This window comes from Zophobas morio, unplaced genomic scaffold, assembly GCF_036711695.1.
Source record: "Zophobas morio isolate AGI-343-1 ecotype UQ-CSIRO unplaced genomic scaffold, CSIRO_AGI_Zmor_V1 ptg000004l, whole genome shotgun sequence".
In the NCBI taxonomy this organism is placed as follows: domain Eukaryota; kingdom Metazoa; phylum Arthropoda; class Insecta; order Coleoptera; family Tenebrionidae; genus Zophobas; species Zophobas morio.
The window spans coordinates 11853670-11877800 of NW_026972109.1; the positions used below are offsets into that span (position 1 = coordinate 11853670).

Sequence of the window (24131 nt, forward strand, 5' to 3'; positions counted from 1 at the left end):
AAAGCCCGCAGATATCCGGGAACATGTATAAGATGTTCATAAATCAGCAATCAGAACCCCTTCATCTGTTCGATCGTGGGTCTAATTCCGGGCGCGAGTCGCGTCTAATGTTAAAATTATTCCCTTTTCTGCGGACTAGAAACAAGGAACGGCTCGACTGAGAAGGCGACAGCGAAGAAAAAACATCCACAAATCTCCACTTTCCCATCCGAGATAATCCAATGAAATCTAAGTGAAATATAAATGTCTGTAGAGTGTCGCTCTATTCCCAATGCAAGCAGAAAATACGACAGCATTCCGGAAGAAACACACAAACAAGAGAGTAGCGTATACCGTAAAAAAAGAAGTCGAGCACACCATCAACCAAGGTCGCAGGAATTCCGTGTGTGTATCCTTATGCAGGTCACGTTCGAGATTGAAGTTGTTGGCGGAGCGGCGGCGGCGGCGGGCGAACGAGGATGGTCCTTTTCGATGTTCTGCTTCTTGATCTAGGAAGTGGCAGACATCGTCCAACAAGTGAAACTACCAACACATTTTATGTTTACAAAAATGAGCCCGCGGGAGAGAGAAGGATCGGAGGAGGAGGAAAGATAAAGAAGGAAGAAAAAACGAAACAAATCAAACTAGTTCGGTCGGGCCTAAACGGGGACACAATGCCAGATGTTCGGGGGAATTTCTTTACAATTGCCAACGGCTTGGAACACGAACCGGCCGCAAATCAAGATGGCACTACACATTTATACGCCGACATAGATTTACGCTGGCAACAATTACCAGCTTCATTGCCTCGACGCAGGCCATAATTTTCGGCCGGATACCCGGAAAATTTATAATTTATCGGTTTTTTGGGAGCACGCTCATCAGAGGTGGGGCCTTCACGGTCAGCGCGGACTCGCCACGCAGAAAACACATTTTTACAAATTATTCAATGCATACGCCGACACACAGAACGATCAGACGAACTTTCGACGGAGACTCCCACTTTCAAAGAAAACCAATGCGAAACTTATTTGACCGTCGTGAATAAACTTGTCAAGGACACACGCCATCAAAATACCAGATCTCTTGTTTAAAAGTTTTGCACTAAACCCCGCACGAGCCAATCATTCTGCGCACTTAAGAAATACCACAAAATCGAAACAAAAAGCAGACTCTCTAAAAACTAATTTGCATAATACCATACTCAAAAGATCATAAAGATTGAGACTGATCTATTTTCGGTGAACTATAAAATTGGAAATGTCTACAAATTCTTCCACTGGAGCACATAACTTTATGTTTGGTTCCTGTCGTCTGTACATCGTTCTTTTATTACATCGCTATGTACCAAAAAACTGATGTTTCCAAAAAGAAAAACTCAATTGTTGCTGTATGGTTCATTTCACTTTGTCCTATTCGGAAGTCGAATCAGCTGATCATTAGACTTAAGACCAAAGTTTCCCTTTTAAGTTTCCCACAGATACACTAACTGGACTTCAAGCAATGCTTTGTAAAATATTGGAAAGCTCTAGCAACGTTCAAACACAAAATCATATGTAACTACCAAAAGCTCATTAATTTCGCTCACATAATGAAGCACACTTTATGTTTCCTGAAGTTGAACTCATTTGGTCAGTTGACAATTCCAAACTTTAGACTGACTTGCACAGTTCTCCCTAGAGACGCCCAAAGTGAAACAATGTTTCTACTTTCCAATCGTAAATAAACAATTTACCTCCACACATTTTCACATATAGAACATATTTAATTCAAAATTTGTTTAACAAAAAGCATTTTTGAAGTAGGTTCCTAACAAACTGAATATTCAACGTGACAACATTCTTTAATAAATAATATACACACGTTTCAGATTTCAGTTTTTTATCTTTATGAATAAAAGGGTAGAAGAGCAGAGTTCAAAATGTACGTTATAATGACAAGCACATCCCTCCCGTGTACTGGTCGCAACGCTTTTTTATGAATTATGAACATTCGCTTTAGGCGGTAAACCAGAACTAGCGGTTTCTAATTAATAATTAAGTAAGCGACTTGACTTTTCATGACCACGAGAGTACGAAGAAATAGTTCCGCTGTTTCCGTCTGCCTGTCTGTCTGCCGTCTGTTCGGATTTTTATTAAACTGCTCATCAGTGTTAACACTTTTCAAAAGTCCTGCACGCTATACACAAATCCAGTAGTGAAAGTGGTCTTACGCAAAATAAAATTTATTGAATTCTAAGCAACTATAGAAGGGTGCGGGCCACTCTATATTTATACACCTACAATATACTTTCCGCTCCTAAATATAGCCCGAAGTATTTGATAAAAACTGGCTCACGACCATCATTTCTCCTTGTATTTTTAGACTGTGTGTATCACGATAACCGGAGGAATCCGTGACTTGATGTAGTTGTCCGGATCTCATTCTACAGGGTGGGACTAGGCGAATATAGAACTGTTTTCGCTTAGGCTCTCAATTTCTTTCAATCCTCAACTTCGGAGCGTACTGCGATTTACATAAAACGGTGGTTATCCTTGAACTCGAATGGTAAAGAAGGCAGCGCGTTCTTTAACTTTATACAATAACAGTTCTAAAGTACGAATGTTCAAGCGTGAAATAAAAATTTCCTAATATAAATTTCGCAACGCTTGTAAACAAATTTTATAAGCTCTTCAACTGTGTCAAAATATTCACATGCGAATATTAAAATTAATTAAAATTTTAGTAAACTACAGCAAAACCCTCCAACTTCCTCGTTCCAGTTTATGTTACGTTTTGTGTACCTATGTCTTTTAAACGTCAGTTTCAAGTGGAAAATGCAGCAGGTTTGGAGTGTTTTGGTTTACACTATGGTTTTCACTCCGACGAATGAAACTGACTCGAAAATTTATCGTTATTTAGAAGAGCAAGACAAATCTGTTGTAAAACGAAACCGACTGAATTATTTATAAGATGTAGCTAACGACGGCAACGTGTGAATCTTCCGTGTTCACCCGTTCACAAAGAAAAGTTAATCGCTAAATGATTTAGACAAATATTGCCCATTTAACTCTAATTGTGACCGTTTGAAAAATGAAATATCTAAATATTTGCTGTAAATAAACATTGACTTGCGAGAGCTCCGAGAGAACCGGGGAGAATTTGGTAGGTGCTAATGTAGTCTGCCGGAGCTGAGAGATCCAGTTTGGATTGATTGTTTGTATAGCAAACAACTGTTTCATCAACATACAACTCAGATGGAGCCAAAGTTCGGTGTGATAGCTCAGAAACTGTGCCGATTCGTGCATCAAAACACCCCCAAGACACATCCCGACCCCCACCCCCTCCCTACGACGTGTGCCAAAAAGCCTGCATTTTTGATTTCGCATTAATCCGTCCCCGCGTGCAAGGTATGGAAGTCTTTCGGCTTTCGCGGAGTACAACGTTAATTAAGTCCAAATCAAATTACCATTTGGATTTCATGCTCATTAAATCGCAGTCTCGGCGCGGCTGGCGCACTGACGAGCCTCTACCCTACTCATTATACTCACCCCCTGGCCCTTCTTGCGCTATACGGAAGTTGTCTCTCTCTCTGGCAAAAACCTTGCGGACCTCTGTCGCGTTTGCACCTTGCCCTTCGATGCGACAAATTTCGCCAAGGACCGAACGTTCAATTGCCGATAAATTTCTAGCCGGAAAGGGCTCCGGAATTCATTAAAGGTGTTAAAGGCGTTATAAGCCGGAATCCGGAATGCGACGGAAGGAATTTTGTTTTTATTTTCGGGAGGGCGAGGTTTTGTGGCGGTTATTAAGGACGCGACGTATACAGAATTGATCGACAAGCAAATTATCCTTTTATGGAAAGTCACACCCCCATGTTGCGAGCATTAGGGGATATTATCAAATTAGGATTATGTACGATGTGGGGACCTCCCATTCATTGACAACAAAAAAATGTAATTATGTTATTACCCGTAAACGACAACTCACGAAACGGATAAGAAATGACGTCACCACACAAATATCAATCTGCTTATATTTACTGAAGACGAAAAATCTTCACGACACTACAATACTCTAAAAGGTAGAAGATTATTTTCACATTATTTATCTAGTGTCCATTGTCAAAGTGAAGAAGGAAGCATGAACCATCAATACTATCATCTGCGTTAAGCACTCTAGCATAATTGTAAAAATGTATAACTACTGTATTAACTGTTATTATAATTACTAGTAATCTGACCATTAAATTTAGCAATAAAAATGCATTAATCATATAAAAGAAATAAAATAAGCTAAATAAAAATATTTAGCTACATTTTTAATTAAAAAAATCGCTATCCATTGGCAACCAAAAATTCATAAATTAAGCCTACTTAACTCTGTAACTATCAATTGCATTTTCGATAATAACGACCACCTCATTACAATTTTTTGGCACAATATATTTAGTTTTGTGTTTTTTTTAAATTTTATGTGTAGTCGATATTGCAAAAACAATTGCCAAATCTGGGCACTTGGAAAAGATACACTTAATCCAATATTCCAATAGACTCCACGAATCCGCTTATTCCAATTTTGGCACTTAGCGTTGCCTTAATTGCACATATCAAGCTATGTATGCAAATCGTAGGTATGCATTAATCCCCTTACCCTAATAATAATCAACAATGGCTATTAAATGTTTCCCTGAACAATCTGCACTCGCTAAAACAATACAAAAGTAATTAATGTGGCCGCAAGCCGGTCATTATACACCTTAATTCATTATGTGTGGCTTATACTAGAATTCTTATTTATATTAGAGCGAGTGTGGCCAACGGTTATCGGATTAATAATAATATAAATTTACGAACTCGGGTTCTAAGCCTGATATCCCGGCTGGATCAATAGATGAAATTAATTGGGAAAATGTGATCGCTACAGTATGAGGCGATCCAAAAAAGGGATGAAAATTTTAGCAGCTATTTAATTTTGTGATGAGATGACCAGAAGTGCCCGATTCACCCCGATTCTCCATAGTTTTAACAAGCACAGCAAAGCAGGATTTTAGTGATTGAAAATTTACGGAAAGCTGCATAGGAAAAGCTTAATGCCAAGCGACTACGATTTTGTCAACAAATATTTAATGTAGAATTTTGATTTTTGCTTTGTACTTTTATGGTTAATACTAATACCAAGTTCATATAAATACAAAAGGGGTGATTACAGTTAGTCTTTGGACCATTTGTTACTGCATACTTTTGTAAATTCTTTTACAAAATAGTTCCTGGTTGGCACAGCAGATGAACAGAATTTCTTGCTATTTTTAATAACGTTTCTCTCCACTGTACGTCAGAAAAATGTCGCGACGTGATATTAAACATTTTATAGAGTACGGGCTAGGATTTGTAAAGTCGCCTACTTTACGTGTTCCCCTAGAATGCGTTGTGGTTTTCTTCGAAATGTTATATTCATATATTTCGTTTAATCAGATCTAAGAATCGATAGGAGAAAGATTAAGAATACGGCAATGCGTTTACTTTCGTGCGCCCTTACGGTCCTTATGCTATTATAACGGTCTTTATAGACCCTACTCTAGAGATGGCATCTCATATAGACGTCCCGTTGCAGTTGATAATACCTCAATGTTTGCAACCTTTGCCCTAAACCTTTCTCCTTTTCCACTCTTTTCATCGCTACGGTCAGAGGTCATTTGCCTCACGACAAATTTATTTTGGAACCTAATCCGATTAAAAATGAAAAGACCTGTGTTAGCGTCAATTTAGTTACGCCACTGACCTCCCTTGTCGTTTTAATTATGAATGCGAGCAAGAACGCAGGTCGTCACGTGATTATTAAAATGCCCAATCGGCTTACGTTCAGGTCAAAATCGGTAGCGCGATGTGTGCGGTTTCGTCTAATTAGTCCGAGTACAGAAGTTGTAGTAAATAATTTAAGTTGGCCTGAAGTTATAAGACACGTTAAAATGGCAATTAATCAAAACATCAAGATCGGATAAAGTTAAATTAACAGACTTTGCTACGATACAAGCCCGTGGAAAAGTGCGACCCGGTTTAGCTCGTCGAGTAGTTCTCGTCGTTTTCCGTGTTGTAAAATAGATTTTAGGGTTGTTTTTAATTGGATTCGTCGGATTAATGGTTACACTCTCCGGTCAGTAAATAAAAGATTTAATGGCGTATTTTCTTGGATGGAGTTTTAAGGCCATGAAGCTATTTCGAACATAATCCCCCACATAATTTCTTTAAAACGCAACGGCGGCTAATCTTTAATGCCATCTGTTGAAGCCGGGGCCGTCTCATGCCGTCCCCAGAGCTTCATTTCCAGTAATTCTCGACGCTATCGGGCGCACTTCCCCACGCATCGTTAACATATTATGTGAAGAGCATTTGGAATGAGTCGAATTAAACGGCACACCTAATATAACAGCGGAAACGTTACGTCTTGCTGATATACTCGGAGACTGCACAATTCTGACCGAGCTTTTCAAATGCAACGGCTGAATAAAACCGGTAATTGCTGAATTAATATTTGAAAGACTGCCAACTTGACGGGGGAATGACGCGAATCCAACAGTTGTAAGAATACTCAACAGGGGGGAGAGACAGAGACGGAGACACACAGGATGCCAAACACCGGAAAGATCAGCAATGTAGGTCGAAATGCAAGACGTGCTTGATGATACTGCCGCTTACAACCGAACGCAGACTGCTGAAGTTCCGAACAATGACGACATGTGTAGAGATTTGATCTTTGGCTGATCTAAGAAAGTTATGTTTTGATGTGGTTTTGTGTCCTGAATTAACACAACACAATAATTTGTTAATCTATAAATTAAAAACGAGTGATCGAAGCTTCGCGGTCGACAAACCGCGAACAATGCCGTATATAATGTTTAATGAATTTAACTAAGGTGTCTGCAAGGTCTATACAGTGCTAGAATTATTAACTTGTTATTTGTGTTCCGTATGGAGGTACGTATCCGCCCTTCATCGCTATGAAACTAATTTATCTCAGCATTTAGCCGAGTGAATCTCCAACGAACTAATTCTCTGAATAGAATCCTGACATTTACGTGAATTTCAAAACGATACAGCCATCCACCATAGATTAGCAATGATTTTTACCAGAAAGATTACAAAATTTTAGGAGTATTAATATACCATATAGCGTGCACCAAAACATCCAAGTATCACATAAAATATTCCACAATACTCCAGTGTGCTGAATTACCACCAAGAGTTTCAAGTTCCACTTTTAAAAACAGCAAATTGCTAAGGTTTCCAGGTGTTTCAGATGATGAATGAATGTAGGTTGTAAAAAATTTAATACATGTTGGTTAGGTTTTTGTTGGTCTCGAAGGATTTAAACAACTCTTTGGCACAAAAAAACGATTACGCACGCGATGATGTAAACAACAATTTCTTATGAACATCCTTGAGACATGTTTTTCTGAAATCGGTAAATGACAACTTTCCGTGCTTTCACTTACAGCAGAATTAAGTATGTTCGATCGGATTTACACATGTAATTATTACGGCAATTTGCTCAAGAATGTCTTTTAAATTGCAATATTGGCTGATCAATGAATGTGCTCTCGATAAGCAGCCATCTATGTATTAAAATTCATCACTTCCCGTTATGCGTGCACATTTTCTTTGCCGTTGCCCTATCAGGAAATTTTCCAATTATTCGATTCCATCAGGAATAACGCATAACAATTTCCGGGCGTAGTAGTGTCACTTTTCCGGTAAATAATTTACAGATTTCGCTCAACTTTCTCGCTCTTCATCCTCCTGTTAAGAAAATCCAAAATGTTTATCAAATATTTACGCTCCATTGCCCGGCACTTCGCTCCATTATTCAAAACAGCATCATGGATTTGGAAGACCGATCCAGAAACGAACTCCACACTTTTCGAGACCGTAATGAATCAGAGGTATTGTTCACTCCAAATGGCATTCCCGTGTAAGCCAAGTGTCCAAAATTTCAACTTGTTAACGATTCACAATCAGATACTCGGGCGCTTTTGTGGCAGTTGGGTAGACCGTAAATCTTCACCCGTTTACGAAATCAATTGTGATATTGTCAGTAATAAAGCGTCGACGATTCGCTCCTCTAATATTTTCTTAACCATTGTGTATCTGCGTGTAAGCCGGTGTGGAAACATGTACAAAAGCGCTATAGCAGAACAATTTCGCCTTTGTAAATCTCCCGAAATAACGTTAATTTTGTCTGAGAAGCGGCCCGCGATCATATTTCCCATCTCCCCATTATTTCCCTTGTAAATAGAGATGCATCAATCTAGAAAACATGCATAATGAGCTACGGGGAGTGGAGGAGCCTTGCGGTTTTTCATTATCTCACCGCATTTCCACCGAAGGATCTTGTGATAGTCGCAAGATTGTTTCGCTCGAGTCTCCTCGAAGGTTTCTGTATTTAGATTTAACAGGAACACGTAATGGGAGGAGTTTGATTTCTGGGCTACATCCCGACCGGAACTTCCGGCCTCTAACGGCATATGTATAAGTACGAACGTCGGTTTTTATTTAACCCAAAACGGGTAATTACGGTGATAGTGTTATTGTGGCACATTTAATATATTCCCGCTATTAAATTATTTCTTTGCGTGCGTGTAGTGATGTGTTTTAAATGGTCGTGCATTAACAGTTCTCGATCCTGAGCTTATGTGTTAGATCGTAATCGGTGAATTTGATAAATTTTTATTATACACATTTATATGGGGCCTATTAAAACTGTATTTGTTGTTATTCGTGGCTTTATCAACCCACATTGTTGACTACGAACGGAAGATTTTGAAATATTGCAACCTTAATTACCCACATCCGTTTTTTTTCTTTCGCCAAGTTTTTAGACGAATCCGGTATGGTGGTTGACTTCGCGATTTTTGAACAACAAGCGTCAGCTAAATCATCCCGCGTCATATTACTACCATTAACATAAAATATTAATGGCGGAACGTAGGCCGAAGGGACAAAAAGAATGTCTTCCGGTTGTTGACGTATCGGTCATTTTTCCCAAGAACAACAAAACGTCCGATGACAAACGACCATGAACCGGGGGAAAATCGGAAGAACTTCTTTCCATCAACGTTACATATTTCTGTTGATCTAATCAACGGTAGTGAGTTGGACGACCTGAAATTGTACAAAATGAGATACGATCTAACGGAATGTTATGGAAGTTTCATCCATATTGATTACAGCGGACGTTGTAAAGGCCACACGTTATTTTTACGATGACAAACATTTCAGCCCGTATGTACTTAACACTAATATTCGATATGCGTTGTGTAAATATTTCTCTTTATTTGTCACTTCACTGGTAACAAATACGATTTGGTTGATTAGTTTTTGAATTTTAAAACCCTCACATTAACCTTTTTTTCGAGCGTTCGAGCTTCCTACCAAACAATGCCTCAGGTGCATTACTCATCCGAAATGGCATTTTTGTGTGCTCGAAACGTCAGTCTAAATTATTGGGGAATTAACAGCGACCAAACGACTTTGTTGCAGTTTGCTGCCGACCTCCAACCCGTTGTGATGCGGCGGTGTGAATCCGAAAGTGCGGTTAATTTCCGCGGCGATAAATTAAACTTTCGAGTGTTTGCAGAGGTGATAGATTTTTTTCTATTTTTTCGCCCATCTTTCTGCCGAGGATCCACTTTGTCCTAGTTCCGGTCCTGCGGTGATACGTACCCGGATAAAGCGCGCGTATTTAAAAAGATGAATAGCGCTATTCCGTTGATTCAGTTATCTAGAGGTCTTGTTCGGCTCTCGGCTCTGGAAGACGAAATACTCGCATGCAAAATATATGGACGAGTGGGCCTCACTCATGCACCCCGTTCCTATTAAAAAGCGAGCGGGTCGGTTATAACCGATGCCGTTAATACCGAGGCCCTGTAATCCGAGCGAGAAAACGTTGATTTGGGGAGAGGGTTTCAATCATCCATTGATTTGTTGTTTTGTGCCTCCAATTCTCGGGTAAGGAAGTGGAATATCAGCATTCAGCATCACGAAATATTGATAACCCGATCCTCCCGAGACTAACGGAAGCAATATAGCTTGACTGTCACCACCGGCTTCTTTCCATCCCTTTCAAGAGATACAATTCCATTTCCATTTTCATGGTGCTTGCTTGCATCGGATACCGCCGTCGATATATACTGTTTTGTTTTCGAGTGGCTCATTTTGTCTTGTTTTTGATCGCGGGCCCGGATATTCCAAGACTATTTACGAGGAGGAGGATCGTCCTACGACATTTCTGCCCGAAGACTTCCCACAAAATCAAAATTATTGAACGACATCAACGAGAAGCCGAACTTGGGCGACAACAGAGGACTTTTTTAAAACACAACTCCAACAAGTGTCATACTCCGGCTTTTTTCATTAATCTTACTGACGCCCCGCGTTCTCAAGGTCGTCGCCAAAATGTATACAAAACCGACAAACTTGTGCCGCAAACAAGGAGCCTTTGTATCGAAAGTAGCGCTACATCATTACTTCTCGTTATCCTCACGAAGCTATTATATTCTTTTAATCTGCTTGAAGAAAGCTTGACGAAAGAGATAGGTAAACGTGAGGTCCGCGGACTAAGCTTGAATACCGCAGAAATTAAAAACGGTTACCTTGACTGCACTTGTTTTAAAGTGAATACTTTAGGAACGCAATTTAAAATACCTAATTCCAGTGCACATTATAATCACACAATAACGTAAATTTATGATGGCACAAAAGGGACAAGCCGTCGCTGGAACTGAACTCGTCGGTACCTACTAAAAATTGACGTTTTAAATTTTAGGATGCGAAAATCATGAATAAAGCGTGTAAAATTTAATCAGTTGCGAGTAGTTGCGTAAAGAACATCATCCTCTCGTCATTTTACTTTGGTAATGACATAGGAAAACCCGCGGCGAGGTCGGGATATTGCAGAAATTAAGAGCGGTCGAGTTTACTGCAGCGCAAGCAATTCAGTTGTTTTAAAGCAGAGTCTTTAATAAAAAGCGTGTAATACCGCAATATCGCACGTAGCAGGCTACCTTGAGGGTCCTCCGCTGAACTCCCTCGCAAAAAGCTGAAGTGCTTCCCAAGTTTGCTTTACAAAAAAGGCAATATCGAAAGATGGCGTCTGGATCTTTAGCAACTCTGAGAGATGCGCCCCGACGAACGTCCACTTATCCACATTTTATAGAGGCAATACGTTTAGCGTTATAACCGCAAAAAACTCGAAGAATTCTCGAAACCGAGCGTGCATGCATGTAATTTCAGGGAATAAAAATCGCCCAATGTCTTTGCCCTCATTACCCCGTGTTAAATTTCCCGTTCCTTTGGTGTTCTGGCTGTCGGCATCGCGTTTCAACCATTCCACATGCAATCGTTTGGTCTTTTGCACTCGTTGGCATTTGCCGGAAGTGCATACTTCCCAGACCGTTTGGTATAGTCACATCTTTCCGAAGAGAACGAAAACATGCGATATGATGGTATCCGTCGGCGTATCGACCAAACTCGAGAGGAAAGGTAGCTCTCTGGATATTGCGTATAAACATGTAACAATGTAGTCAATAAACGCGATATATCAGCAGTCCTTACGAGCCACAGCCTGGCGCTGCTGCGAATTACTGCCCCTAATAAAACACCGCCTGTTCTGATTACAAAACACAATAAAGAGGGAAACAGCTGGATAGACGGGGGCAGAGGAGTTGTAGGCGGCCGGCCCGGACCCGACCCGGAAACGTCCTCCCTATATATTCAATTAGAGGTTTTTAGTCCAAGACCTCGTTGCAGTACGGAGTGCACTTCCACTAATAAATAATAAATCTAGGGGATGGGGGTATTTTTGTTAGCTACATCCGCGGTTGGCTAGAATTAAAGCTAGAAGGTTGTTGGGGCAACAACTTAATAAAATCAATAAATCAAAAGACGAAGAAAAAAGCGCCGCCAAAAACTATAACCACACTTCGAGAAACCGCTGATGCCTGCAATGACGATCTTTTAATTGCAATAAAACTCCCGAACGATCGCCCACCATATAGGTACGTATGTCGTAATGCGAGAATCGTGCCGTGTACACGTCCGTAATTAATTCCCGCCATCATTTATGGCATATAGCAGGGATTCGTCGCACACTTCATACTTTAGTCATAACGAAGCTCTCCACAAATGAACCCTAACCTGAACCTGCGGCTTGAGGAATGACAGGTACTTGTTCACGCACTTGGAATATGTTAGGCTAATTACGTTTATACGGCGCGACGTCGGATATAATCCAACTTGCATTCCGAGAAATTGCCCCGGTTTCTATGATTATTACATTCATTATTTATCAGATTCGTGCGGGCACGGTTGCATATTTCAATCTAGATAAAGTACGCGAGGATTCGTTTGTTTCAATCCACTTTCGAAACGTAAATTTTGTATGGAGCGAAACAGGCGATCGGTCTGAATCAATCGCGATGGCTGTCTGTGAGGCACCGGCAAAAAACGCACCAATGGAAGGATTATTGCGTGAGGGGCGCACTTTATTCCGCTCAAAAAAAGGTACACACCATTTGTGGATTACTATTAAATCCATTACCAATTTTCAATCAAAAAATTATTGCAAGGTAGCAGAAGAGGTGGCACAAAATCGACCAGCCGTCAGGGAACAGAATGCAGCAGCACGAAGATTCGAATGTGCGGCACGATTCTGTGTACTTCCATCTAAGGAACGTAATATCTATGTAGCGATATTTTCAGTTCTTTCTTGATAATAGCATCAGTGTTGATTTAATCACTTTCGCCTGTCTGAGAAATCGTAACAGAACTGGTTAACGTCTTCTCGCAACTGCATGTTGCCATTTTTCATTCTTTCCTGCACAATGCAGCGTCTAATCGTTCGCGGCAGCCGCCGCCACGACCTTCCCCGACCGAACTTACGGCGCTCCGCGTCCGCAAAATGCAAAACAATTGTATAGTTATTGTCGAAATAAACGACGCGCGGGTATCCTGGCGCAGTTCCAGCGACGGAGCGAATTACCATCATATTACAGAAACCAACTGAGTGTGTCTTAATGCATAACACACTTCATGAAAATTCCGCTCCGGCTTAATATTTTCTCGGAAATGGGCTCTTCTCAAATTGCATTTCGATGTAAGCCCGTCTCTACGACGAAAAAAATTATCCTCGAACGCCGCCGCTCGCGAAACAACATCAACATTGCAAATTAAATTGTTTTCTGATTTGTGATGGCCGTTATGCAAATAGGTTATTGGAAATAAATTAGGGGCCCGCCCACGGCCCACACATCCATCTCGGACCCCCCGTTTTGCATTTCCATGCAAAAGTCTGGCTAGTGGCTTAATTAAAAGCAGAAATATTGCCAGGATCGAGAAAACAAATGGGCCACAATAAAGGGGACCTACGGAAAGTACCTTCGTGTGCGAAACTTGGAAAAAGGAGAATTCGATCGCTCAATACTGATTATCCCCAAAACCAAACTGGATGAACTTTTCCAACTACTGAACCGCGCTAAGCACTAAACGACTCAGTTTTACTTTACGGTAAGAGTGCAGGCTTCAACTTTAATTAATTTTAAACGACGAAAAAGGAAAGAGAGTTCTCAAAATAGTGTTTGAGCTTGCCACGGTCGGAGTTCTCTCAAAACCGTTCTTTTCGAATGTTATTGCGCTCATTCACGTCATCATATTATTCAAAACTGAGTCGCATGTTCAATTGTCCCCCGAACAAAGCTCGTGATGAGCCGAATAACAATAATAAGGTTTTTCCCTTCTTCTTTTCAATTCACGTGTCAGCAACAAAAGCAACTTATTTCTACTGTTCTTTGTTTCTTTTTTTAAGATTCGGTTTTGAGATGTCTCTGAGAAATTGCCGTCAAATTCATTAAATCATTCTTTTTTTTTCTTTGTCTTCGGAAATAGTCACAAATCGAGAGCGCACGCAATAAAATAATAAGTTGAAATGCCTTCTTACATGTCAAGTCACTATTTTCGACGAGAACGAAGGGAGAGTCTTTCAAGGGGTGAAAGAATGATGTTAGGGCATATTAAATCATGATGCTTTCCACCGACAGGTGAATCCCGTCGTAAGAAAATGCACGATACTCACGACCTGACACACAAATTACTTATTCCTGGCATCTTTCTGAAAGCCTAACCAATGAATAGGGATTGTCACACTAGGACATGTCCTCAACTTGACGCAAAAATCAAATACCTGTCATAACACTATCACATAACCCCGTCTGGCCTAAAAACCGTATATCAAAAGTCGGTTTAGAACGTCCAGCACAGTGTTTAAGTACGAAGGTGTCAATTCTACGACCACTTAGAAATGCCCGTCACTGCGCATAGGTAGACGTAATGAAAAGACAACAGTTCGTTGGTGCATAAACTCTTGTTTTTTCTTTGTCTATTGATTCCATGACAACGTCATGTTTACTTCAACTTTTTGGAATCGTCAATAGCGGAGGGCCCCATTCCACGGACGGCAGAGTGAACCCTTCCGATTCCGTTTGATTGTGGGGTGTTGGTTAGATATCTCGTGGTGGGCAGCGAAGGGTTGGTCTGACTGAGTCGGTTCATTTCCGTTCACTTATTATAAAGAGAAAACTCACGCCAAATTTCAATTAAGGCCGCCGATTAAGTAAGCGCCGCTTATGAACAAAATAACTAAAGTCAGCTCCGACATAAATCTTCTGCCAGAATATAACATTGTGTAGAATATAAGCTCCCGCCATGCTTTAGTGTTGTAAAAGTGGAACGGAATTACGACGGAAACTTGGAGGACGCGATAATTTTATTACAGGTACGGGCTTGTTATGCCGGTAAGAAAGTGCTCATTAGAATTAGGCCCAACTTACGCCGTCGTTGATATATATTCGGTCGTTTTGTGTGTTGGCATCTACTTGTAGAGCAGAGTTTTATGGGGCCCGGGGTACGCAATTTCGGCTAAAATTCTTATGCGCATATAAACTCGCTAAATCTTTTACTCCGCGATTCGTATTTCAATGCGGAGGAATTTCGGCGGTCGGGCGTGCAAACTACCACGAGTTACGTAATTGTGGATAACTGGTACGACTGCTTTTTTCAGACACTTTACGAAGTATCAATGGATTGAAGGCGAGTATTAAAGCGTCGCGAAATGTCATGTCGGGAAAATGGATGACGCAGGACGAGCATGCAAATTCCGGTCCGGGGCGGTTATTTTAATTTTTCGATGATTGTGCGGATTTAGGTGTTGCGTAGGTGTATTGTTTGTATGCCGGGTCGTGGCCATATATAAAGCGTCCTTTTGCTCGAATCCGGAATCCGGAATTAGGTAATATATTGCAGCTGTAGTTCGCAGCACCTCAGAAATCCGGGTTTCCGAAGTTAAGAAGAGCCCCCCAGTAAACAGCCGCTATGCGGGCCACTCTGTTTCATCTGCTTAATGACGTTATTTTGCGCTTAATTGTAATTGTGTTAAATTTGTGAAATTAAACCAGTGCGCTCGGGAACTCCCAGCTTAACTTGTTGACGGTTTTCCATTTTGTAGGAGAACGAGCTCTCGTCCCCGTTGTAATATATCGTAATTAAAAATCTACAAGTCTAATTAATATTGACAAGAAAGGCGCCGGAAGCTGCCGAGTTTTCAAATAATCTAATATTTGGTCTTCCGTGAGCTCAGCAGCCCGACATACAAACGACTTCATAAACGGGCGACGATTAAACGACTTTTATAAATGCTTTCATTACGCTAAGTGGAAAATGGAAAAGCCGGTGCATTTTTGTTCGTCTTTTTGTATGACATGCAGACTACTTCTTTTCAAAACTTTGCATGTACTTACGAGTAATTATAATTGCGTCACTTTGTCGCCTTAGTCTGACGGCTGCTGCTTCCAGACGGTAATATATCTCGAAATTTTAATCCGCGTCAAAAAGCGACCTTTTTCTTTCAAAAGATTAATTATTTTGGGAAATGGAAAATCTGCACACCGCTCCGAATTAACTTTGTATTTCGGCTTAATTCGCCGACTCTCGAACCGTAGGATTGTTGTGTTGCCTAGTATGCCCTGGTGTATGAATACTGATTGTTCCGATCAAAACTAAGCCAGAAAACAAACTACCATCGAGAAATAGACCTTACGTTATTGATTACATATCGTCAAACTTAATTAAACCTACTCGTCTTTAATGCAACAACTAAGCAAATCTAATTAGAATACTTATAGCATACGTAAAACCCTCTTAAAGCAATCATCTTTCGTACTTCGCAACACCCAAGTTTTCAGCTATTTGTAACGAAAATAGCGTCTTTAACGAAATTTTCACAAAGTTTTGTAATAAAGTTGCAAAACATCCTTCATCACGGATAGTTCTGGTTCAAACTTTTCTTCAACATCACGGACGCTGTATTTATAACGTATTTACAAAACAACTCACTTGCATCTTTCACTTTTCAGACAACACTGGTTTGACTCGAACAACAATTTCCAGACGAATTAGATTTCTAATGAAATGTACAGCGTCAGTGACAACTTTAGGCAGAACTTAGGTGAAAACCTAATAGGTATTGAGCACAAAGTTATAAATCACCCTGTACACTAATTGGGTACCTAGTTAATTATTTATAAAACAAATAACATGTTACTTTACAAATTAAAACCAATGTTGGGTTAGTGTAGTGCAGCTAAAGTTTAAAAGCTTTTAGATTAGCCCGGCGCATCCACCATTTTTCCATCAATTATTTACTTATTTCCAAAAAACAAATTTTGAACAAACTTTGTAGAATTTTCTCTTTCGGTTATAGCACCGTGTAGCTCTCGGAAAACATAAAATGCCGCTTCGTACTCACCTTTGGATGTGCTCTCCTTGGAAACGCTACTTTGGGGTCAATCTGTAAAGAAAAGAGAAACGATTTATTAAGGGAAGGTCCTAGAATTAGGCAAATAACGGCAGATATAAAAGTAAATAAAAAGGGGTCTCCTTAATTATTCTGCTTGTTTTACGAGTGGCAATAAACGAATTGCTTGAATTATTCTGTTTCATTTCCTTCCGTCTTCGAGTCTAACGGGCGGCATTATGGGCAATCAAAAGACAGCATTTCCAGCGCCACCACGCAAGACACGCGCTGAGTCCCTTTCACCCCTTGCCACCCTTTTAGCGCGCACACATACACACACACGTTTAAAAAGAAACCCACCCCCACAAATGGCCTCAGTAATGCGAATCCGGCAACACTTTTAAGAGGCGTTAGTCGATCGCACTTCCCCCGATTTCGGATTCTTTGTATAAAATAAAGTGACTATTTGAGGAGTTCTCATGGTAATATACGGTCCGACCGGGAACGCTCAGCACATTGATAATAACAATCTGGGGAAATAGGGAGCCACATATGCTTATGCATATATGGGACGCTCTTCAAGACAGCGGCGGAGGGTACCTTGCCACACATATTTGGGCTAAACTTTTTTCTTAACTATAAAATTATAATATTTAAGATCCTTTTCCTTCAGAAAGAACAAACCCAAAAGAAGTCACATGCTTTTAGTAGCTTACAACACTGTTGTTCGTATCACTTTGATAAAGTAGGATGAGTGAAGCATTTCTCCATTTTAAATATTTATAGACGTTGTAAGATGTCTAGAAACGGTAGTTGTTTGACAACTGCGAACGTCTAGACATTTTATCAGGACTAGAAATACCACAAGAAAAACAGTACGCAGTTTAAAGCTGCGAGTGAGGGCCTGACGCGTTGCGGTTGGATAGATAAAAAGTGAAAATACCCGTCATGATGATAAAATTACAGACTGTTGTTTTAACCGTATATAGACGTTCAGATGTGTGATTTTCCCCTCAATGTTCCCGCCGCTGTATCCCAGACAAATGAAATCGATGAGATTGTTTCGGGATTTCGAATAAATTGCGGGGAAAAAAAGAAAGACACATTAAAAGGGAAGTCGGTTAAAAAATGGGTCGAGAGCATTGTTTCAAGAATAAAAGCGATCAGGGGGGGACCAAACAACGGGATTAAAATGCGTCCGGGACGCAAACAACTGATGCGTGCTGACTTATGGCTAACGAGTTTTCGGGAACAGGAGCTTTCGTGCAAAAAATATATTTATTCCCATAATTTCGTGTATAAATAATGACGAATTGTTATAGATTCTGGCGATATCCTAGCCAAGAATTGGTGTGTGTCGGCGTGTTTTTCGTTTGAATGCCTCACAAAAATAAATTTAGATTCGACGTGGAACGTGTTTCGAAAAGGTACCATTAATCCGTTATCGATTGTTGTTGTATGGTAATAATTAAATATTAGGTTTATCCGCTCTAATATAATAATAATTGCCGCTGTAATCAGTCTTGAATTATAACATGTGGCGTTCGTTTATTGCCAACTATTACGACAATTACAGCATATTTGCGTGTTTTATGAACCGTTGCGTTACATTTGAGGGATATGCAAATGTTAAATGTGTTAATATTTAAATTATTATAATGGTCAACAATTTTATTAAATTAGCTTATCGCATGCATTTGAATTTAAATATCGCTGTGTTGGATAATAAAAACTATCAACATCAATTAGCGACATCTGGATACTATTTTTGGAAATAATTAAAACCAACTCGTGAATAATATTACCGCACTTTCTCCTCACTGTCCACAACACGTGGCCCAAAAAATACTCGAGAATATATTTACTAAACACCGCAGTTTTGTTTCTTTTCCGAAGCCCAGTATTCTCTTTGTGACGCCAACTTTGTTAATTTAACACCACTCCTCTACAACTAAATGTCCCAGTTGTTTGAGTTCAGCGGTCTCCATTTGCGTTATTTTCCACTTTTAAACCAATTTAATTTCAATTTGTTTTTGATTTTATTTGCGTGAATGTAAATATTTTGTGCATAAACAGCGTTACGTCGGGATTTTATTATGGACGGCAAACAGATTAACAAATCCAGATTTAAAATAAAACGTGGTAAATCCTTTAATTAAATGGTTGCAAAAATCAACTAAAAAACTCAATTAAACTGCATTCCTCTCAGGCAGCATAGTGGCAATCACAACGTGAACACGAGCGCACAAATGAAATTTTAACAGGGATTATATTATGGGCGTTTTATCTTTTGAGACCTTATTTTAAGTTTGACGGACGCAAATAGACGGGTGGTATTCATTAAAATCCCTGTGTTTTTATTTTTTAGAGTGAAATTTCGAGCAATTAAGTTAATTTACGAGGGATGGAAGCAGCCCTCGGGCATTCTCAAAAGTTGAAAAGTGTAGGAAGACGACTGTGAAAAGAATAAAGGAGTTCGACGTTTAGAAAATGCCTAAAAGACATTAAGACCATTTTTTAGAATTATATCTCACTTGGTGCGGTTTGATGAAGCGATAACCACAATTGCAAACTTTTTCCTCTAATTTCATGTATGAAAGCACAGTGACCTTCAGTATAACTGTAATAATAATAATTCATTGAGGAAAATGTCAAACAAATACGGATTAGCTCGACCGCATCAATTCAATTTTTTTCCGATTCGTTTCACTTGTGTAGAAGAATCCAGTTCTTGATTTAAGTTACTTCCAGATACGCACAAGTGTGACCCTGCGGGTAACGAATCCATAGAGCATGGAAGAAATCGCCATTTTTAAAACCCCCCGGACTTAGGAAACTCCGGGCTAAATCCCGCTCCGCTCCGGATTCTTTCATGGCGAACCGCGTGTATTGTCCCAATAAATTATCGCGTTCTCATGAATGAAATGTTATTTTAGCGCTCGGTATTCGCCTTGGGTATATATGTGTGTCAGTGAAGTTAATTTATATGTTAACAAAGTTGTGGGCGGTTTCGTATTACCAAAGAACTCGTCTGATCGTCACGACGCGTTAAAAGTCGTCGAAGGTATTTTATGTTGGTTTTATTGGCTCGTTGCGGTTTTCTTTCAAAATGGCCGTCGGAGGTGCAGATGTTATCGGCCAGCGGATAAATAAAGGTGCATTGTTCCCTTTATCTGAAATTGATCCTTAATTATGTATTCTCTGTAAGTGTTCGTCGGGAAATAAAACTGTTATAAAGAAAGCCCGGCTTTTTAATCATGCACCATACATTTTAGCACAAAGAAATGCAGCTTTTACTTGACAAAGAAAAACCGAGTAAAAAGCTCGGTGAAGTGAGTTTGAAAATGATAAGGACGTGTCTTAAACTGGGAGTTTATTGCGTCGTAAAACTCGTTCTAATATTATTCAAACTGATTTATTCGGATGCAAGTTTAACGAGAAAAAAACACAGACGCAATTATTGGTGGCTATAATTTTATTTCTTTGTATTAAAAAGTTTCAATGTTTAACTTGATAAATTCGTTCGAGTCAAAAGAAATCTCATTATGCGCGTAATGACGTTTTAAGTAATAAAAATTTGAAAGAGCGACTTTATCTTTTTATTTTACTGTCAGGATAAGTGAAGGAAATGGAGACTCTTCCTCTTTAGTTTCCCGTTGTTCTAAAATTTTATTATTATTTTAATTTTGCGATGCGTCCGCGTGGAAGACTCCGATAACTTAAATTACAACCGTGATAGTTCTACTTTTCTTTCTCAATTATTCTATTTTAATAGCAACCAGAAACTTAGACGTACGATTTGCTCCTGCGCCACCAGGAACCAGTTTAATTAACTTGATTGTGATTCTGATAGAACATTTAATTTTTTATCTTAATTCCCTTACTCGTTATACTCCACTGTTCTAAAAGCGACAACGTAATTTAAAAATCAATTCGAATTTTTCGAGTAGGAACTCCTACTTTTTGCATTTGTTCATCAACGTACACTAAATTCTTCTAAGTTTATTTTAGAAACAAAGCACCTAATTCTCTCACTGCGAACTCGCACTCATCTCGAAGAACTCTGCATCCATCTTCCGGGTTAAAATGCACACATTTGCAATTCTGCTGCTGCAACTTGCTGTGTTCAAATTAGCACAATGTTCCATAGGAATTAAAATTGGTGCCACACAAAATTATCTTCCCGGGGTATGGATAAATACTAAATATTGAAGCAGATCATGGAAACATGCCGCCTCTCAGTTTTAGACTTTACTAAATGCCCATGGACTCACGATGAATACCACATGCATCTGTATAACTGGTTGCCTAAATGCTTAATGTCTTATTAAAAATGACATTAATGACAAGTGAGAACTGTCATAGTGAGGCATAATAATGTAATATTTAACTTGTAGTACAAGCATATATTTTTTGTTACGGGGTATAACTTTATTAAAAATAATGTTTATGGCGCAATAGTACAAGTTTAGAATCTTCGATTGGATGCTCTTCACCTGCTTTTATCAAAGTCGCAGACTTTTTATGTTCGCGGTTATAAAAATGGCTAGCCATATTTGTTCATCCCGACTCCTCTATGTTTTATCGCCCCTTTTTATTATTCCTTAGCTTTATGCCACGAACGGAATTAATAAATGATATTTACTTCCTCTGAAATTTTTTCGCGTTTTAGGTAAAATCATCCTCGACCAAAACCGGTTTCTTTCCCCTTTTCCCTCTTTCTCGTTTGATATAATGTGATTAAAAGACTACAAAGTGCCGTATATTCATGAGATAAAAGAAAACTTACCCCCAATTAGAGTGATTAAACGCGTTGTAAATACATTTTTACGTCTCGGTTGGCATTCGGCAGTTTTTTCGAAAAACAAATTGACGTTTACCGTCGTTTTTAATTCGGTTAAAAAAGGCTATCCGCCAGAACTGAATATTCTTTTAAAAGCCTTAACTGGAAACGTTTCAGTTTCAAAGGCAAACATATCTGGTAATAAATAAAACAGCGACAGAACGTAGCGTGTGTGGCTGGTGGAATCCTTTAATCAAAGAGAATGGTTTTAAATCAGCTTAGTGAGAGTTTCTACCGGGCTTTGCATGCCGGATAGGCGGCCGAAGCGAGATAGGGGTAAGTGGAGAAGTTAACCACCCCAAAGTGCACGTGTGACGCCGCATCGGATAAACTTACGCGATGCCGACAAAAAAATGGAGAGAAAGAACGGAAGGGATTGGACATCGAAAACAACATTAATATAACATCGTTAATCTGATCGATGGCCGAGGATTTCGTCCCCTCGGGTCACCTCGCTTTTCATCGAATCATTTCAAATTCACTTTTACACTGTGATGGAGCTATATAACGGACGCTGAATAACAGAACGAATTCGCCAATACCATATGCTTAAGCAGGAAACACACGATTCGATGGCTCGTCAAACGTCTAATCGAACGCATACCATTACCAAATATACAGGGTTACCCAGTATTATTAACAGTATTTTCATTCTCTCTTCTCTAGAGTACAAAGAAATAAATAGGTATCTCGTTGTCGTCTGTTTATCTGTCTGTCTGTCTGCCTGTCTGTGTGTCTGTACCCGAAACTACTGTACCGATTATTGTAACATTTTGTATGAATATTAGGAATATCATGTAAATGGAAAAGCGCTAACCAAAATTTGGCTACTTAATTATTCACACTACTGAATATCGGGTGATATTTAAATAATAAGGTACAATATAGCTTCAGAACGACTTCGGAATTACAGAATTTGTAAAGACCTTTTCCTTGAAATTAAGTTAACAGTTAACGAAGTCTGAGAAACGGTGTTTTCTAATACAAAGAGGTGTTTTCAAAAAACTAACTTCTCTCCGAGTTCTTTTTGTCTTCTGTTAATAATTTAAGTTAATATCAAGCTACAATTAGGATAAATTTGATACGTAAGTGGTGCAAAACTCGTTGCCGCCAAGCCTTGGTCGCAACTTCGCAACAAACTTAATAAATGATTTTTAATAAATCTTAATTTCCCTTAATTAATTCAGCTCCTGACCCAGTTTTTAATCTAATTTCAAGGAAGGTGGAATTGTGAACAAACAAAATCAGAACTTGAGCGTACGTTTTCCGTTTTATTCCCGCCCCGTTCTAAAATTCCATTAAATATGGTGGAAATAATAACAAATTGGTTTATCCAATTAACCAGCGAGCGTCGCGTCAAAGCTGAAGTCTTTCCAAGATCGATTGTTAAGTTTTTGGTTACTTCGCATAATTCACCTCAAAAAAAAACTCAAGAAGAAATCGTTGCGCAAATCGAGCCATTTTTATGGACGGTCCCAGAAATCGTGAATATGTTAATGAGATTTAAATTGAAGTGTCGGTTATAATGCGGACATTTCAGAAAAAATAACGCTACATAAAAATCATATTCTGCTCGACGTCCTATCAACAATTCACCGTGGAAAAATCGTAACAGCGAAAGCTCATTGAAAAGTCAAAATAAAAATCAACCGCTTGTACAAAATTGAGCTTGTCCAAATAAAGTTAATTCAGCATTTAAGTGTAAATTTCGTTTCGGGGAATATTTTCGAATGTAAAAGGTTGAATCCGCAATGCTGCCCTTTACATAATTCGATTAACAAACGCCTCGAGTGGAATCTTTTCATGTCGGTCATATGCAGGCAAATTTAATTGGTATCTTTGTTTCACGTTACAACGGCCACGTTTCGAATGCTGAAGATGAAGAATCGCTGGTTGAGTCGCCGGCGGCTGCCACGCGACTCGGGCGGTTGTTTCATGCGCGTAACCGAACCCCCCGGCGTTGTTTCGCTTTTTTTCTTTTTAATTCAAGTCGTTCGTCTAGAATTTTCGACTAAACGAGTTTAATTTGGTTATCGGATACGGGAACGGAGCGACGTTAAACCTCAGAAAGTGGTGATCTGGTGAAACTGATAATTGAAATAATATCCTATTCAAATAGAAAGGAAGAATTTAATTTGGACTGTTCGCCATTTTTTAAATTGATACACGGTTCACTCGGTCGGTATACGCGCTCTCGCAATTATTTTATCCAATTACGGCAGTATCGGATGAAATGCTCTCGTATCGAATCATTCCGGATTCAAGAATGGCGTACGAGTCCACTACAAATTCATTCCTACAATTCGCTAATGAGCGCTGCGCGCCAACAAACCTGACGTTCTTATGCTTGTTTTGTCCTCATTAACGACGTTCGTTATTCGCGCAACGAATAATTTCACTAATTAATTACAGAACGTCGATGGATTAACGCCTTCGACAATCGGTGCGCGATTGTTCGGAGAATGAACAGAACCACTCGAGCCGACCATCC

At 39.5% G+C, this 24131-nt stretch overlaps 1 protein-coding gene across 8 annotated transcripts in view; it reads right to left on the reverse strand.

The window, feature by feature from the left end:
- Rbp6 (RNA-binding protein 6) overlaps window positions 1-24131 on the reverse strand; it is a 396054-nt gene that overhangs the window by 111390 nt on the left and 260533 nt on the right. For all 8 annotated transcript variants that reach the window (XM_064072936.1, XM_064072912.1, XM_064072896.1 and 5 more), the window contains one exon: window positions 16810-16851. In XM_064072936.1, the coding sequence (XP_063929006.1) occupies window positions 16810-16851 (42 nt within the window). The remainder of the gene's footprint in view (window positions 1-16809; window positions 16852-24131) is intronic.